We start from the raw sequence: 20115 nt of genomic DNA, 5'->3' as shown, positions 1-20115 counted from the left end.
GACCCAAAACGTCACCCATTCCTTCTCTACAGAGATCTTCTTGTCCAATTATCATTTAGTGGCTGGATTAAAATTAATGCAATTAATGAAGGTGAATCTAACCACTTACTTTGGAGAATAGTTGCATACAAGGTAAATGGCATTCCGCCATCTAGATCCCCAGACATTCATGTTGTTGCAGGCATGGATTGCACACCCTATTCGGTTGGATGTTGCCCAAACCATCTGAAACAATCAAAGTACCGTTATCAATTATTATGCCAGATAGTTTTATAAAATATTTGAACGAAAAGGTCTGACAAAATATTACAAACATCTTTACCTGGGTGTAGTGAGTGCACACTGGTCCATAACATCTCATGGGACATGTGGGATTACAGTCTTGAGGGTATGGAAAACGGTAATACTTCACTTCATCATACCAAGGTTTCACTAGTTGTAAAATATTCCGATAGCTGTTCAGAGTAAAATAAGTTTTTAAACTGGTAGATGTCTGCTAATAAGGCCAAAGCAAGAACTAAATGCTTACATTCATATACAAGCATAGAAAATAGGTGCAGGAGGAGGCCATTCGGCCCTTCGAGCCAGCACCACCACTCATCGTTATCATGGCTGATCGTCCACAATCAGTAAACCGTGCCTGCCCTCTCCTCATATCCCTTGATTCCACTAGCCCCTAGAGCTCTATCTAACTCTCTCTTAAATTCATCCAGTGATTTGGCCTCCACTGCCCTCTGTGGCAGAGAATTCCACAAATTCACAACTCTCTGGGTGAAAAAGCTCCTTCTCACCTCAGTTTTAAATGGCCTCCCCTTTATTCTAAGACTATGGCCCCTGGTTCTGGACTCCCCCAACATTGGGAACATTTTTCCTGCATCTAGCTTGTCTAGTCCTTTTATAATTTTATACATCTCTATAAGATCCCCTCTCATCCTTTTAAACTCCAGTGAATACAAGCCTAGTCTATTCAATCTTTCCTCACATGACAGTCTCAGGGATCAATCTCGTGAACCTACGCTGCACTGCTGCGTTGTTGATTATCTGCAACTACGTTGATTATCTCACCCACCAAACCACTTCACACCATACAAATAGTCTCTTTACACCACAGTGCCTTCTGCCTTAATCACTCAAGGAAATGGACGACGGTTTGGAAGTGTTGTAGGTCAGGAATCCAAATAAAATCGCAACCTCTTCAGATGGGTTCATGGGAACTTTGATAGCCACAAGTTAAAATATAGAATCTTGTTTTATCATTTTTCAACAGAAATGTTCTGATTCTGATTACTCAGCTCTCAATGTATTGCACTGGAGTATCAATGATAATTCTCAAATGGGGTTTGAATTTGTAACCTTGTCAGCAAGGAATCATATCAAAATTACAACAAAAAAAATGCATGGACGCCATTTATTGTAACTATTAATTTAACCCCAAATCAACTCCACCACCTTGCTTTGTTTATTAACCTGCTCTCTTGCATAATGGCACATAATGGGATGTGAGTTACTTTCCATTCCCAATGTAAATAGACTATACTTATAGAGTGAACTTATTGGTACATTTTCCTTTGGAAATGCTTGCACAATGCGGCCTAAATCCATTACAGAAAATAGATCTGCTTCATCTTATTCCTGAATGTTTTTCATCCTGTGAAAAAGTCACCTCACTGTATGTTGATGTTAGTAGTAAAAAATAACGTCACGGTGGTGCAGCGGTAGAGTTGCTGCCTTACAGTGAATGCAGCACCGGAGACCTTGGTTCGATCCCAACTACGGGTGCTGTCTGTATGGAGTTTGTACGTTCTCCCTGTGACCTGCGAGGGTTTTTTCTGAGATCTTCGGTTTCTTCCCACACTCCAAAGACGTACAGGTATGTAGGTTAATTGGCTTGGTAAATGTAAAAATTGTCCCTAGTGGGTATAGGATAGTGTTAATATGCAGGGATCACTGGTCGGCGCGGACCCGGTGGGCCAAAAGGGCCTGTTTCCGTGCTGTATCTCTAAACTAAAGGATTTAGCACCAGGATGTCACAATCCGTTGGATGCCAAGATTTTTGAGGGGAAGCTGAGGCTTAGTTCTTGCTGATGCATGAATACATAGAGATTTTCTCTTCCCCTCATGCATCCGATCCTTCCTGGCATACAACGTAACATGCATAATCCACTTTATGGAACCTCATCCTGTGATCATTCCTCAAGTGAGATTCTACATGGTCAGGAAAATCCCAAATCAAGTCAAATCCTGCCATCAGATAGCGTGCACGCTCATCAAGATCTGCCATCCCAATTGATTCTTCTCTTTTCTAACAGTGAGAGATTAAGATCAATTGTGGATCGACCAGTTCCTGCTTGGCCGAGATCGACAAATGCAGCACTCAATGGAAATGGGAAAAGGAGCCTTCCTGGTTGGTATCACTCAGGATATTGAGGGAATCAAGTACATTTGCACAAAAAAAAGAAGTAATATATATTTCTGTTAATATTCCAGAAGAAACAATTTTAAAGACATTCACCGTCCAGAGCGAACTGAGAGATTTTGCCCAAGAAATCTCAGTAAATATTTTGGTCCATGGTCCCATATACATGTGGCAGCCCAAGACTCTGCAGACTTTGCTAGATTTTCATCCCAGACCTATATTAACATGAAAAAAAAAACATTGTAAAACTTTGTATTATAACCAATAAATTAATATGATCATAATTTTCCAATAATGACACAATATATAAACACCCATGGATGACGTAACTTCTTGTTTAATATTTAATTTTCCATCTAAATTTCATGAATTATCCAGGTCTTGCGACTTACATTTATAAACCTTTAAATAATGCAAGATTTTTGCTATTTTGGTGATAATTTTTTTTTTTTGTTATACTTCTCAATCCGCAAGTGAAGCCGCAGAGAAAGCCGCTAGATGGCTTTGGATTAAGAGGGCTGATCCGTGGGCAGTTGCTGCTGGGATGCATGTCGGGACCTGATCAACTACGGCTGGGTGGCCTGGGCGAGGGGTGTCTGATGTTGTGAGACCCGAAACACCCGAAGACCCCAGGTCACATCACCGAGGGTGCGGTCCCAGTGCATCCAGAAGATGTATCTAGCACACTGGGTTCAGCCAGTTCCACCTCAAACTTTTATATGAACTGCAAGGGTGGTGTAAAGGGAGTCAAACAGAGATTTCAAAAGATCATTGGAGAGAGTGGAGGAATGAGCAGGGAAATGTGTGGAGGGATTATTTTACAATGATCTGCAGAGTCTCCAGTGGCCTCCTCCTCTGTCATGGCAATTCTATGATACTCGCATATAATGGCCAAAGAATTTATCCCACCTATAAATAACACGCAGATTATATAAAACACTACCAGAATTGATTAGTTTAGTTTAGTTTGGAGATATAGCATGGTAATAGTTTAGTTTGGAGACATAGCGTGGCCCTTCAGCCCACTGAGTCTGCGCCAACTAGCGATCCCGTACACTAGCACTATCCTACACACGACAGACGATTTACAATTTTACCGAAGCCAATTAACCTGTACGTTTTTGGGGTGTGGGTGGAAACCGCAGCACCCGGAGAAAATACAGGTGGTCACAGGGAGAATAGACAATAGACAATAGACAATAGATGCAGCAGTAGGCCATTCGGCCCTTCGAGCCAGCACTGCCATTCACCGTGATCATGGCTGATCATGCACAATCAGTACCCCGTTCCTGCCTTCTCCCCATATACAATGTACAATGTACAAACTCCATGCAATCAGCCCCCATAGTCAGTTGATGTAAGGCAGCAACTCTACTGGTGCATCCTCATTGATGCATGGGTCATGTATTCTGAACATCTATGCAATTTTATCCCATTTTAAATTATTTGTGCTTATTAGCTGTATTCCCACATGGCACCAATAAATGATACTCTGATGGACTTCTCGTTTCTAATTTATCAGTTGGCTGTTACCATTAGTTGACCTAGCTTCCTGCAACAACATGACTCAGTGTTGTAACATCGTTTCAACACGTGCCAGTCAAATTGCCTTCTGAGAAATATATCACTGGCAATTTTTCGCTCACTAGAGAAATTTCCAGTGACCAGGAGGATTATAAACCGTATGTATTATCCATAAGTTTAATCAATGAATTTTCTGTTATACCCTTCAATGAAATTATTAACCTCAAAGCTGTGAATTTGATAGGTACGGTGTCAGGGCACATGGCACGTATGTTACACCTACTGTTCAAACGTCTCAACTGATGAAAACATTTCCTTCAGCTCCTGGCGTTGCAGTGGAAAGGTAACAGGATTAATGACGCAATTGACGGGAGAGCAAGAAAAAACAGTTTGGTTGATTGGTTGGAAAATAAAGGGATGGAAAGAAGATAGATCCAAAGAAGCAGAGGAAAAGTTTAATTGTAAGAATGGCCAGGAAGGAGACTCTGATGTCCAACAGATAGCCATACAACCAGCAGTTTGGCCTATATTACAGGTCTAAGCTTCCACTGCAGTATGCCCATAGGTTGCAGGCTTCTACTTGTATGCAGAACTGTAGGCAGCATTATGGAGGCTCCCATGTTAACCCTTTGCGAGCGATCATGATGCAACCTTGGCTTTATGGAACCTGGCTTATAAACGTCAACACAAACTGAAAATGCTGGAAAACTCAGCAGGTCAGGCAGGATCTTGGAAAGCAAAAGATTCAATGTTTCAGATAATGTGATCCATAGGTCTGAAGAAGTCTCACAGACCCAAAACTGGGTGTTTGAGTTTCCACAGATGCTGCCTAACCTGCTCAATTTTAGCAGCATTTTCTGTTTCTTTTTCCAGATGTCCAGCATTTGCAGTTTTTTTGTATTTACTGGCATATAGACTACCCTGTTTCTTTGTGCTAGATACACTTCCTTAACTCGAATCCTGGACTAATCTCGGTCTCTGGCTGACAGCCGAGTGTAAAATGAAATGACGATGTTTCGTCATTCTGCTTTCCCCCTTGGTCTTCCAGCATGTTGTTCAGGATGAAATTCTTAGCAAAAAAGCTGAAGGATGGGGTTGAAGTGAAGCGAGCAGAGTTGGGGGGATTGTGAAATTGGTCACAGGGCATGCGAGAGGGTGAAATGTGGCAGGCAGCAAAACAAAAGATGTGCGTTTACACGTCTCATTGAAGAAAACTTGGGTTGGGAGGAACTAAGGATGTTTAGGTAAAAGAGGCACCACTGTCTTCAATAGATTCAATCATGCAACCAGCCATAGACTACAGCTGTGGATGTGATAAGTACTCTCTCTATCAGTCTGAATCTGCCTGAAGATGGGTCCTAATCCGAAACATGCATTCCCTACACAGCTGTTGTTGAGTTACAGTACTCCAGCAGTTTTTGTTTTACTCTGTCTGTAGCCATCCCTGCCCATATCATTTGCTGCTGCTGCTGGCTCCAATTATGCCCCGCATTCTCCACCAAGAGAAGGGAAAGTGCGATTGTGAGGATAACATAACATGTTTGGGTAAGGGAAACAGTCTGATCACTGCCAACTCAAAGCTGAAGTGAAGATAATGAGCAGCCAGCACGGATTTGGAGCAAGGCCCTCACAGGGTCAAGTCAGTGCAAGTTAATTACGCAATACCATCCCTGCGTGTGCTTTCCAGCATCATCCAAATCAAACCTGCTTGATTCTACTTATTAAAGAAAGAACGCGTGCACTACGCCAGATTTTAAGCATCTGAATTGGGGCAAAGATAAATAAAATCCAAAGCAAAAACCTAAACTCATCTGAACACCGTTCAAAAGCAGTGGAAAACCCTGCATGCTATGCTGCTTCAAGTTTGCAAATGCAAGAGTGAATAACTAAAATAAGATATGGATGAAATTCCAAAAAGGGTGTGTTAAATCTGTCTGCCAATGCAGTTTTGGCCATACAGTGCTTTATGAATCATAAGAAACCTGGAAAGTTCATAGCTAAACCAGTAATTGTACTCCTGGCCTCTCAACCTTTTGCAGGGCTGTGTATTGGAAACACATTATATTCCTGGAGATCTGTTCCTCGTCAGTAGATCTTGAACAAAACATGCACTTTCCACATAGACACTACAAAACATTAATCATGTCTTACCTTACATTGTTCTTCAGGGAGACCATTAAAACCAGCAATACCAGAGGGGATCTTATCGAAACATATTAAAGGGTTGGGCACGTTAGAGGCAGGAAACATGTTCCTAATGTTGGGGGAGTCCAGAACTAGGGGCCACAGTTTAAGAATAAGGGGTAGGCCATTTAGAATGGAGATGAGGAAAAACTTTTTCAGTCAGAGTTGTAAATCTGTGGAATTCACTGCCTCAGAAGGCAGTGGAGGCCAATTCTCTGAATGCATTCAAGAGAGAGCTAGATAGAGCTCTTAAGGATGGCGGAGTCAGGGGGTATGGGGAGAAGGCAGGAACGGGGTACTGATTGAGAATGATCAGCCATGATCACATTGAATGTTGGTGCTGGCTCGAAGGGCTGAATGGCCTACTCCTGCGCCTATTGTCTATTGTCTATTGTCTAATTATAACCCAAACAATTGCTTATCTTGTTATAAACCAATAGACAGATGCCTGGCCAGTAACCACTGGGCTTCCCACTCAGGTTTGTAAACTTAAACAAGTCTATTTGATGCACTAGGATTGTGTAGCCTATGCTGTTCCAAAACTGCATGTTGAATTTTTGCACTTGAAATATGAAATAATGATGGAAATTACTGTGAATACCCAGCAGATCAAGTGGCATCTGTGGAGAGAGAAACAAAATGAAGAGGCTACATTTTGCACTCCTCTCCCCCAACATCCAGAATAGCTGCCCATGGTGTCCCTACACCTATGTTTAGCCGAGCCACCTGCAGTGGCCACATGGTATTTTATGTCATAAGAAACCTTATGGGCCAAAGCATCCATAGGTTCCAACAGCATGAACTAAAGAGCGTAGTGCTGAGAAATATAGTTTGCACTCTATATATTCCCCTTTGCCATATCTCTTGTACTTGAGTTTGATTTGATTATATTTATGCATGGCATATCTGATCTGTTTGCATGGCATGCAAAACAAAGCTTCTCACTGCATCTTCGTACACATGACAATAATAAACCTAAACCCAAAGCCTCCAGTAATATGGTCAGATGACCCAGCCCCTGCATCACCCCAACCAGCCTAGTCCCTGTCAAAGCCACCCTCAATTCTTGCTCAACCCCATTTTGTAATAAACATAGACTATGGCTGATATCTGGAATGTGCTGCCAGAGAAGGTGGTGGAATCAGATGCAGTCACTACATATAAGAGACATAAGAAGATAACTGCAGATGCTGGTACAAATCAAAGGTATTTATTCACAAAATGCTGGAGTAACTCAGCAGGTCAGGCAGCATCTCGGGAGAGAAGGAATGGGTGACATTTCGGGTCGAGACCCTTCTTCAGACTGATGTCAGGGGGGCGGGACAAAGGAAGGGTATAGGTGGAGACATGAAGATAGAGGGAGATCTGGGAAGGAGGAGGGGACGGGAGGGACAGAGGAACTATCTAAAGTTGGAGAAGTCGATGTTCATACCACTGGGCTGCAAACTGCCCAGGCGAAATATGAGGTGCTGTTCCTCCAATTTCCGGTGGGCCTCACTATGGCACTGGAGGAGGCCCATGACAGAAAGGTCAGACTGGGAATGGGAAGGGGAGTTGAAGTGCTCGGCCACCGGGAGATCAGTTTGGATATCAGAGACGTATGGACCAGCACTTCAATACGGCGGCACGGTGGCGCAGCGGTAGAGTTGCTGCCTTACAGCGAATGCAGCGCCGGAGACTCCAGTTCGATCCTGACTACGGGCGCCGTCTGTATGGAGTTTGTACGTTCTCCCCGTGACCTGCGTGGGTTTTCTCCGAGATCTTCGGTTTCCTCCCACACTCCAAAGACGTACAGGTTTGTAGGTTAATTGGCTGGGAAAATGGTAAAATTGTCCCTAGCGGGTGTAGGATTATGTTAATGTGCGGGGATCGCTGGGCGGCGCGGACCCGGTGGGCCGAAGGGCCTGTTTCTGCGCTGTATCTCTAAATCTAAAAAAAATCTAAATCTAAAGCATGGAAGAATATAGACTTATGGTTGGCAAATGTAGTTGGACAAAAGGTTCAACATGGATATGGTGAGATGAAGGGCCTGGTCCATGCTGTACGACTCTATGGCTGTATGGAATGGGCTTCCGGTGGAAGTGGTGGAGGCTGGCTCGATTTTATTATTTAAGAGTAAATTGGATAGGTATATGGATAGGAGGGGATTGGAGGGTTATGGTCTGAGTGCAGGTAGATGAGACTAGGTCAGGGAGAATGGTCGGCGTGGACTGGTAGGGCCGGACAGGCCTGTTTCCATGCTGTAGTTGTTATATGTTATATGTTATATATGGTTTTATAAGACCAGGAGGAGTGCTATTTAAAAGATAATGGCTGATACAACCCAGGCATCAACTCAGCTTTCCTACCTAATCCTTCATTCTCCAATTCCTCCAGGGTCTAAAACCCTATCTATCTCAGTCTTGAGGGTATTCAGACTCTTCCAGCTTTTGTGTAGCCAAGAATTCCAAATCTTCACAACCCTCTGAGTGATGATTATCCACTTCACCTCCACCTAAAAAAAGTCAACCCCCTCATTTATTCACTAAGTTTTCCCCACTTCCAAATCATTTTTTGTCTTTCTTCTCTCTCAATAACCTCTCTTTTTTAACCCTTGCATTCTTAATAGTATAAAATAGTATATGTATATGTTCCTTTCAGCCTGAAACATATTTTAGCCATTAAGCAAGTAATAGAGTTATCTGAACTATGTCACCGAGTTACTATCCAAAACATCTTTAAACACTATGTTCTGAATCTGACATTAAATATTTAATAGAATTGAATCTAAAATAAGCTGAACTAATTTTTAAAAGGACAGTTTCTTCCCAGCTATTATCAGGCGATCGAACCATCCTATCACCAAATAGAGTGCAGTCCAGACCTACCATTTATCTCAGTGGAGACCCTCGGACTATTTTTAATCTGACTTTACTGGGCTTTACCTTGAACTAAGTGTTATTCCCTTTATCCTGTATCGATACACTGTGGATGGTTTGATTGTAATTATTTAAAATCTTTTTGGTGACTGGATAGCACGCAAAAAAAGCTTTTCACTGTAAGTTTAGGAAAATACTTGCCTAAAATAATATTACAATGACATTTATTTTCTGGATTGAATTAGACTTGGGTAATGGCCACCCAGCTGCAGCGTGGACAAGTGTCCTTGACATGGAAAAATGCATAGGTCAAATCAGGTCATGTTCGACTCAGCAGGTAAAAGCATCTAAGGTCAGGCAAATCAGAAATCCACTGAAAGGCTGCAGTCAGGACTTACGTAGCCTTGGTCTGAAAGGAGTGTCAGGCAAAATGTGGTAAAGCCACTTAATATCTCTTTGTGCAGATACTTGCAAAAGCATGTTGAGTTTTGTGAAGAGATACAGCATAGAAACAGGCCCTTCAGCCCACCGAAACCTCACCAACCAAAAATCACCCCACACACTAGTTCTATACTACACACTGGGGATAATTTACAGAAGCCAATTAACCTACAAACCTTTTAGTCTTTGGAGTGTGGGATGATACTGGAGCACACGCAGAAAACCCACGCGATCACATAGAGAACATACAAATTCCGAGTTGTGCAATGGAGACGGAGCGTGTGAAGAGGTTGAAATTGGTTATCTATCCTATTCATCTATGTCATCTAATTTTATACATCTCTAGCTGATCACCCAACATTCACCTCTCTCTCCAGAACTAAAGTCCTGCAATTCAGACAACATCCTGGGAATCTCCTCTGCATTCTCTCTCGAGCTATCTCATATTTTCTATAGTGTAGTGACCCTAACTGCATGCGACAGTCTAAATGTGGTCTGACTGGTGTTTTGTAAAGTTGTAACATGACCTCCCAACTTTTATCTTCATTGCACATGAAGCATGCATAAGCATTCATCACCACTCTATCTACCTGTGCTGCCACTTTCAGGGAACTATAGATTTGAACCTAAAGGTGTCTCTGTTCATTAACTTTGCTTTGTAGACTACCGTTTGTTGTATATGTCCTATCCCCATTTAAATTCCCAAAATGCAAATGTTCTTGTTCTTGGTTAAATTCCATCTACTAATGACCTGTCCAATTTTCTACCTGATCTTTATTCTGCTGAAGCCTTAGACAACCTATCTCACTGTCCACAACACCAAATTTTCTGTCCACAGGCTTACTAATCATACTTCCTACATTTCCATTCAGGTTGTTAACATATCACAAACAACAAAGGCATCAGCACCATTTCTTGCCGTAAATCACTGATCACAGACTTCTAACCAGTAAAGGATACTTCCGACAGTGCCCTCTTCCTCCTATCACCAAGGCAATTTTGGAACCAATTACTCCGGTTACCTTAGATCCAATGTGCCTTAACCTTCTGGATCAGCCAACAATGTGGGACTTTGTCAAATGCTTCACTAAAATCCATAGAGGCAAGGTTCACTGCTCAGCTTTCATTAATTTTCTCAGTTATTTCTTCAAAAACTCAATCAAATTAGTAAGACAGGAGTTCCCCTTTACAAAGACATCCTGACAATCCCTGATCATCCCCTGCCTTTCCAGCTGCACATAATTCCGACCCTTTAGGATTTTCTTGAGTTATCTTCCTATTACTCACTGGCCTACTTTGTTATGATTTCTCCTAGATTTCTTTCAACTTGCCAATAGAGACAGGTTCTTAGTCACACTTGTGATAAAGGTTGGCTGCACCCCTTTTAAGATACACGATGGAACAGTACAACACAGGAAAAGGCCTTTCAACCACAATGCCAATTTATACTAATCTCACCGATCTGTACACGATCTATACCCTTACCTGTTCATGTGCCTGTCTAAATACTTCTTAAATGATGCTACCATATCTGCGTTTAAACACCTCCCACTCTCTCTTTAAAAAACTTGCCTTGTAAATTCTCTTTAAACTTTCCCCCTCTCGCCTTAAAGTCAAGCCCCCTAGTAATTTGCATTTCTATTTTGCATTTCCATCTCGCTAACTATGCCTCTTATAATTTTATATACTTAACATATAACATATAACAACTACAGCATGGAAACAGGCCTGTCCGGCCCTACCAGTCCACGCCGACCATTCTCCCTGACCTAGTCTCATCTACCTGCACTCAGACCATAACCCTCCAATCCCCTCCTATCCATATACCTATCCAATTTACTCTTAAATAATAAAATCGAGCCAGCCTCCACCACTTCCTCCGGAAGCCCATTCCATACAGCCACAACCCTCTGAGTAAAGAAGTTCCCCCTCATGTTACCCCTAAACCTTTGTCCCTCAATTCTGAAGCTATGTCCCCTTGTTGGAATCTTCCCCACTCTCAAAGGGAAAAGCCTACCCACGTCAACTCTGTCCGTCCCTCTCAAAATTTTAAAAACCTCTATCAAGTCCCCCCTCAACCTTCTACGCTCCAAAGAATAAAGACCCAACCTGTTCAACCTCTCTCTGTAGCCTAAGTGCTGAAACCCAGGCAACATTCTAGTAAATCTCCTCTGTACCCTCTCCAATTGGGGACCACCACAGCCTCCGACGCTCTAGAGAAAACAGTTCAAGTTTGTCCAGCCTCTCTCCATAATTAATACTATCTCATCCAGGCACCATTCTTGTGAACCTCATGTGCGCCCGCTCCAAACTTGCCACATCCTTCCTGCATGCAGCAACCCAGGCTACACACAAAACTCCAAGTTATAGAATGTACAATTGCTACCACTCCTCTTCGTGGAGTCTATTTGCTCCTCATTGCCTTACTTCACGTATGAAAATGGTACACAGAACCACGTATTCCCTGAGACTACAGGCACTTCAGTGAAGTCAAGCACCAACTTTAGACTTTAAAGATGTAGCGTGGAAACAGGTCCTTCAGCCTGTAATCACCCTGTATACCAGTAATCACCCTGTATACTAACACTATCCTACACACTATTTTACATTTTTACCAAAGCCAATTAGCCTACAAACCTGAAAATACACACAAAAATCGGGAGTAACTTTACCTGTACGTCTTTGGAGTGTGGGTGGAAACCGGAGCACCAGGAGAAAACCTGTGGTTCTTGTCTCCTTCCATCAACCCTATGGATGGTTGCTGACTTATCTACTTGTTCGGTTTCAAATGTATCTCTGTCTTTAGAGATGCTTACAGTATTCCGGATATTTGCAATACAGAAACTGCTTCTCCTCTTTGGAACTGTGAGGTGTGGCCAATTGCTCATCAACACAGGTGCTCAGATATTCCAAACTGCAAAATCCAAAAACCATGGTGCTGTGGAGTTGAACATTTGCTTAAACTGAAGTAACTCAATTCTGAACACATCTCAGTGTGTCAAAGCACCCGTCAAGAAATCACGCTCATGAATTTCCAGTAGCTTTCCCAATTGCCCTTGCACTCTTCTGCGATGTGGTTGTTTTCCATACAAATAGTAAGATCAGTGGTGGGATCATTGCTAATTTCCTGGCCTCCTTTTGATAATATCAACAATCTATTAGCACCATTCATGACCACTGGAGACAGTTTACCTCTCACAGTGCCAGCAAGACTGGGGGTCAGGAGCAAAGATACTAGAGGAACAAGATGGACCACTCCGTTGAAATCGCCTATACTGAAGTGTAGTACGCAAAGGAGCCATTTTAGTAGGCAAAACCTGCTGTATGTTATGCCTCTCGCAGTGTAATCTGTGTTTTGGGGGAACAGTATGTGTGATGATACCATTAAAATGCAGAATATATCTCATCTATCAATTCGCAGATTTTTGTTATTTTTCTTTTAAAATGTTTCTGTAAGTTTCTGCCTACTAAAATGGCGTCATGACATACTACGGTTTTTAGGGTCGAGTGGTCTATCTTGTTCCTCTATTATCTTTGGTCAGGAGGGACACAATCCAGAAGGCAGAATAAACAGTAGCATACGCACTCCTGTGGCTTTAAGATGAATCCCAAAGGAATGCTCCTGGAAGTCTTAGCTTCACAAATGATAGGAAAGATCTTTTATTTATCATTGATGACATCATTCACAATCCAGTTTTGGCCTTAAACTTGGCTTTGAGCCAAGAGGGAGAAGACAATAGTCAATGTCAGCATGAGAAAGGAGCTAGTTATTGACTTCAGGAACCATGGTGGAGGACATGCCCCAATCAGCATCAATGACACGGATGTGGAAATGGTTTGAGAGCTTCAGGTTCCTTGGTGTTAACATTACCATAAACTATCTGCCATAAGATTATTAAGGGATTGGACACGCTAGAGGCAGGAAACATGTTCCCAATGTTGGGGGAGTCCAGAACCAGGGGCCACAGTTTAAGAATAAGGGGTAGGCCATTTAGAACGGAAATGAGGAAAAACCTTTTCACTCAGAGAGTTGGGAATCTGTGGAATTCCCTGCCTCAGAAGGCAGTGGAGGCCAATTCTTTGGATGCTTTCAAGAGAGAGTTAGATAGAGTTCTTAATGATAGCAGAGTCAGGAGGTATGGGGAGAGGGCAGGAACGGGGCACTGATTGTGAATGATCAGCCATGATCACATTGAATGGCGATTTATTCACAAAATGCTGGAGTAACTCAGCAGGTCAGGCAGCATCTCGGGAGAGAAGGAATGGGTGACGTTTCGGGTCGAGACCCTTCTTCAGACTGAATGACATTGAATGGCGATGCTGGCTCGAAGGGCCAAGTGGCCTACTCCTGAACCTATTGTCTATTGTCTATAAACTAACCACATTGATGCAACAGCCAAGAAGGCACATCACCACTTTTACTTCCTGAGGAGACTGAGGAAATTTGGCATGTCCTCAATGACCCTTACTAACTTCTACAGACGCACCATCGAAAGCATACTGTTGGGTTGCATCACAGCTTGAATTGGGAACAGCTCTGCCCTAGACCACAAGAAATTTAAAAGATTTGTAAATGTAGCCCTGTCCATCACACAGACCAGACTTCCCACCATTGGCTCCATCTAGACTTCATGCAGCCTCAGAAAAGCAGCCGATATAATCAAAGATTCGTCCCATCCCAGTCATCCATTCTTCTTCCGGCATCCAGCAAAAGGTACAGAAGTTTGAATGCGCATTCTACCAGACTCAAGAATAGCTTCTTCCCTGGTTACCAGGCTTCTGAACAGTCCTTCCATAAGATAGACACAAAAAGCTGGAGTAATTCTGCGGGTCTGGCAGCATCTCTGTAGATAAGGAATAAGTCCTATTCCTTTAATTTTCTTCAGTGTCCCGCTGAGTTACTACAGCTTTTTGTGTCCATCTTTGGTTTAAACCAGCATCTGCAGTTCTTTCCTACACACACCTTCCATAAGCTAGGGCACTGTTTGATTCATATCTCCCCATCCCCCAGAGAATCCAGTACAAAATCCTCCTCATGACCTACAAAGCCCTCCATAACCTGGCCCCATCCTACCTGACTGACCTCCTCCACAGGCACACTCCCACCTGCACCCTCCGCTCTGCTGCTGCCAATCTCCTGTCCCCCCCCCTCCGGACCAAACTCAGATCCTGGGGGGACAGGGCTTTCTCCATCGCTGCTCCCACCCTATGGAACTCACTACCCCAAACCGTCAGAGACTCCTCCTCACTCACCACATTCAAAACATCACTGAAGTCTCACCTGTTCAGTACTGCCTTCAACCACTGAAGGTCACCTCACCTTCTGTCTCCTTTCTCTGTTCGTTTACTTATTTATCTATTTATTCACTTCCCTATGTTCTTTAAATCCCTGTAAAGCGTCTTTGAGTGTATGAAAAGCGCTATATAAATGTAATACATTATTATTATTATTATTATATCTACCCCATAGAGGACATTGGACTTTGTCTGAGGATCTGATGAGCTACAATACTGAGAACTATATTCTGCACTCTGATCTTCCCCTTTGCTCTATCGATTATACTTGAGTTTGAACTGATTATTTCCATGTATGATACCTCTGATCTGTTTGGATGACATGCAAAACAAAGTTTTCACTATACTTGTTTCTAAAGGATTACAATTTTAATTCAAGTCACGGTTTAATATGCAGCTGCCATCAAATTCATTTTAGTCTCGAACATCCACTTTACAGGTTATAAATTCACTTATGTCCCTAAGCATACTGGTTCATTTACAAATGATACACTGGAGTACAAAAGCAAATCTTATTTTATTACTGTTGAAGTTATAGACAATCTAAGTTTAAATGTAATTTAGCTTTTATAATGAAGTGTTGATAATTCGCCTTGATGGATTGGTCAGTACATGCTCTTTGAAACTCTGCAATTCAATAGTTATTGCCTCCTTTACATTTGATGTTTTGCCCCTTCTGTTTCTCCTCTTGTTTCTGTGACCTTGTCAACTATGTCACCTCTAATGGTCCGTTTTCCCACTTCTGTGTAAACATTGGAACCTCTGTGAGAAACAGTTATAAATGATACTGGTGAAAAGCCAACATCCTTTTCACCATCTGTTTTGTTGGTGGTCTGTAACTTTTCAAAGCTGCAAGCCAGCTGCTGATGAATGGTGATCATTGGCAAAGTCACTTCAATCAATCCGATCAAAATTAAACAACCAGTTTACCGTTCTTCAATTACCTAATACTCACTGGATACAGCAATTTCAATTATTTCGTTTTTAAATAGGATAATGAGTTAGAGATTGTTATCTCAAACTACTAGCTGGCAATTAGGTACGAAGGAACTGCAGATGCTGGTTTAAACCGAAGATAGACGCAAAATGGTGGAGTAACTCAGCGGGTCAGACACCATCTCTGGAGAAAAGGAATAGGTGACGTTTTGGGTCAAGACCCTTCTTTGGTCTATTCATTTTCTCCAGAGAAGCTGTCTGACCCGCTGAGTTACTCTAGCTTTTTGTGTAAAGCTGGTAATTATAATTGCTGATAATTAAATTTCCATGTTCATCATTTTAATCATCTTCGTTTGGAAGCCGAGTGGTGGACAGAGCGACGGGAAGAGGAGGAGGAATTGGTGGCGGCGGCGGCGGTATGGGGAATGGACAAAGTCACCGCTGACAGGAAGAAGCAGCAGTTAGTGGGAGGGGAGGAGAAGGGGAGATGGTGAGTGAGCGCGTCTTGTCAGTGGAGGCAGTGTGAAGAAAGCTCTGTCGCCAGTGGCTACAATGCGAGCCACAACAACAGCCGTATCACCAGACCGCTAGGCACATGGATATGCAGGGAACGAAAGGATATGGATCACATGTAGGCAGAGAAGATTAGTTTAACTGAGCATCATGTTCAGCAATGGCATTGTGGGCCGAAGGGCCTGTTCTTGTGCAGGTCTGTTCTATGTTATATTAGTAAACACAGGAGTGATGGGTGAATGGAACGGATTAAGATAGTTTGGGATACCTTTAAATTTGCAGGGTTCAGAAGCGAACTGGAAGAGTCAAGCACAGAAGCAACATAGGAAATAGGAGAAGGAGTAGGCCATTTGGCCCATCAAGACTGTTCTACCATTAACTAAAATCATGGGTGACTTTCTATCTCAGCTCAATTTTCCACATTATTCCCATGTCCTTTGATTCCCTTAATGTCCAAAGATCTTTCGATCCCTGTTTTGAATCAACTCATTGACTAAACCTCCACAGCCTGTCAAAACATAGAAATCTAAACTTTCACCAACTTCCCCAGATTGATTAAATATTGAGATTTGATATCCAGTTAATGGCATCTGGGCCAGCTGAGAAGATTTTTTTCGAAACCATCATACAATCTAAATAAAATCAAATAAACCCCTCCATGAAATACAAGTCCAGGTCTGGAATTAGCCATGTGGCTAAGCCACGGGGTACTGATTGAGAGTGATCAGCCATGATCGCATTGAATGGCGGTGCTGGCTCGAAGGGCTGAATGGCCTACTCCTGCACTTATTGTCTATTGTCTATTGTCTATTGGCCCATTAGCAGCACTTTATATGCAGTTCCCAATGTCATTGATTCCCCATTGATATAATAATTGGGCATATCTTGCTTGCCCCATATCGACATTGCACAGTAAAACTTAATATTTGCATTGCAAGTACAATACCACAAATTTGATGTTCAGATGTTGAACCAAGTTATTATTGGGAATGAGAGGTCAGACAAAGATTCTGACAATTCAAAGACCACTGGAGCAGCCAATGAGTAGGATTTGAAATGCAGTGCTTTATGAGGCTTGACAAAATAGAATTAAGGAGAATTTGCATCCTCTTCAAGTATTGACCCTTACAGGAACAGTTGAACTGTTGTCGGTACAGGCTTGTGGGTTCATTGGCTTGGTATAATTGTAAATTGTCCCTGGTGTGTGTAGGATAATGTTAGTGTGTGGGGATCGCTGGTCAGTGTGGACTCAGTGGGCAAAGGGCCCGTTTCCGCGCTGTACCTCTAAACTAAACTGAACTGCATTATTTTCTGAATCTGCATGTATAATGAATCAGCACCATAAATACCATTAGCTTTAGAATCACATCAACCCAGCTAACATTGAGCTGTAAAATAGAAGTCTTCTACCAGATCTAGATTGACATTAAATGTTTCCAAGAAACCTTGATTAAACAAATGACCACCTATACCGTCTGACTGAGCCGAAGCTCTTTGCCTATCATTTTCTAAAGAAATATGAGCCTAGAAACTCATCGCCAGTGCTGAACATGCTGTGTATTCACGGCAGCACATGGAATAAATTTCATGTGGGAGGGGAGGAAGTCAGTGCTTAGTACAAATTGCTGATGCTATTCTATCGTATGGATAGGTGCTACTAACTGGGAATAAATCAAAGCAATTTGGCTATCCTAGAATGCAAGCGAAATACCGGAATAATTTTAGGGTGATCCCAAAATGTCCCATGATGTTAATTTTATTCAACACTCTTAAGCTAAGAGACAATATTAAAAATGTTTGAACAGAAACAAATGGAGACACCATGAAAGGCACAGATATAATCGTCCCAAATGTCCTAGCTGTATTCAAAGACCTTTATTGTGCTTATAGAAGGCTTAGGAAACCCATCATATCTCTATCATATCTCTTACCATATCTCTTTACTGTCATATCTCTTCAAACGCTAGAAATCTGTTCTAAACAAGATTCAATAGATTTGTTTTGTTTTGTTAGTTTTAACAATACATGTACCCTTTCAATAGGACCAGTGTCCATTTATCTGATAGTGCTCGCAATGTTCTGTGGCAATACTGCACTATGGTAGTCAGACTCACAAAACAGCTCAATATGCTCTCCTACGTGAACAAGGCAGAAGCAAAACGTTTAACAGCTTCGAAGTAAACCAAATATTGCTTTCAGATCTCTGGCTTCAATAATATATTTTCAAACTGTTGCTGATTCACTACCATCCCCACCCCAATCAATGGCTCTTACATTGGTACAGATTCACACTCTCAAGGCACCTTCATACAGAGTCTGAAGATGTTATGGCAGTTCCCATGAAAATATACATACAAGATGGTGGAATAACTCAGCGGGACAGGCAGCATCTCTGGATGGAAGGAATGGCCGACGTTTGGGTCGAGACCCTTCGTCATGAAAATAAGTTGTAATGAGGTGGGTGTGGAGTCAATAATAATAATGAAGTAGAAATTCGTGCTGAGCTGTGTACTGCCTAATGCAACGAGGGTAACGTATTGCCTGACACTCAGAGCCTGAATCTCCTAATTTCCATCTCTTCCTAAAGGGTTTGCAGCCTTTCTGTGAGGGATTCTACCCAGCTGCAATGCACTGTCTACCTTGCTTCCATCTCCTGATGGGAGATCCTTTCGGGAAAAGGAAACAAACTCATCAGGCTAAAATAAAAACATGAAGTGCTAGAAATACAGAGTTAACGTTTCAGCTTGAAGCCCCTCAGTTCTAACTTGCTTCAGCGGTGGTGCCTAACCTGCTGGGTGTTTGCAACATTTTTCTGTTTTTATTTTGGATTTCCAAAATCATCATTGAGATTGTCTGAATTATATTTAGACTCTCTGAAGGTTTCGAAGAAATGTTCTCAGCTGACCCAGATGTCATTAACTGGCTATCACATCTCAATATTTAGTTAATCTGGGACAGATGGTGGATCTTTCGATCTCTCCATTTTGACAGGCCCCCCCTTTCCTACCACAGAATCTTTATAATGACTGTGCTATTTCTACATTCAATTTTCCTAAATTTCTCTTCGCATTTATAGAATACACACCTTGTGCTACCCACTTAATGTGCAAATGAATATAAAACAAGTTAACATATGGAAGGAACGTGTAAGTAAACTACTGTCTGGTCAACATGCTAATTTGCAGTAGCCACATCAGTGCTACATAGATGATGTAAACACATGGCATATGATAGAAATACAGAATAATCAGCTGATCAACGTCTGCTGATAAAATTAGATGAAGGCATTGAATGTAGTTGATGGCTCCAGAACAGAGTTTATGGTGCAAATTGAAGGTAAAGATTTTGATCTATCCAGTGTTTAGTTGCAGAAGACTTCAACTCATCCAGTACAAAACGCCAGACAAAAATTCTGAAAGTTCTGGCAGAATCGGATGCCACATTGAATTTGGATATTATCACATTGGAATTTCAGTTTAGTTCCAATGAGTGGAAACCATATGGAGCCTCCCACAATTGAACATCTCTTCAAAATGTAGTTATAATTTTTTTTTTTTATCATATTGCCCTGAAGTCAGCTACCAGATTGCAGAAATTACTGTTTACAAAGTGCAAGTGTGGTTAATTAATTGGTGTTAATGCATCCAGAGCTCAGAATATTCCAGTGAAAGAAGTCAGGTTATCTGTCTAGGAACCTCCTCCTCTTCTGCAGAGATGTCATCAGTGATCACTCGTCCAGCAATGAAATAAAAGTTTGCTTAAATGGTAATGTTAATCCTTTCCTTTCAATGAAATGTTTTGCTTAAAATAAGGAACTGGGGAAAAAAAGCATTAGTGTCAAGCACTTACTAGCTGGGAATAAAAATAGATATTTCAGTACTACAGCCAGCAGACTGGAACCCTTCAAACGTGATTTGTTTGGTGTGTTCTGACGAAATTGTGAACATG

General features: G+C 42.0%; 1 protein-coding gene across 1 annotated transcript in view; it reads right to left on the bottom strand.

Moving 5' to 3' along the window:
• LOC144593218 (peptidase inhibitor 15-like) overlaps positions 1-20115 on the bottom strand; it is a 29193-nt gene that overhangs the window by 7362 nt on the left and 1716 nt on the right. Inside the window, exons 3-5 of the mRNA XM_078398719.1 lie at positions 2513-2631; positions 323-455; positions 110-225 (exon numbers count right to left, since the gene is read on the bottom strand). Coding sequence (XP_078254845.1) covers positions 110-225; positions 323-455; positions 2513-2631 — 368 coding nt within the window. The remainder of the gene's footprint in view (positions 1-109; positions 226-322; positions 456-2512; positions 2632-20115) is intronic.

Source organism: Rhinoraja longicauda, chromosome 4 (genome assembly GCF_053455715.1).
Source record: "Rhinoraja longicauda isolate Sanriku21f chromosome 4, sRhiLon1.1, whole genome shotgun sequence".
Classification (NCBI taxonomy): Eukaryota; Metazoa; Chordata; class Chondrichthyes; order Rajiformes; family Arhynchobatidae; genus Rhinoraja; species Rhinoraja longicauda.
This window is presented reverse-complemented; position numbering and strand designations above follow the sequence as displayed.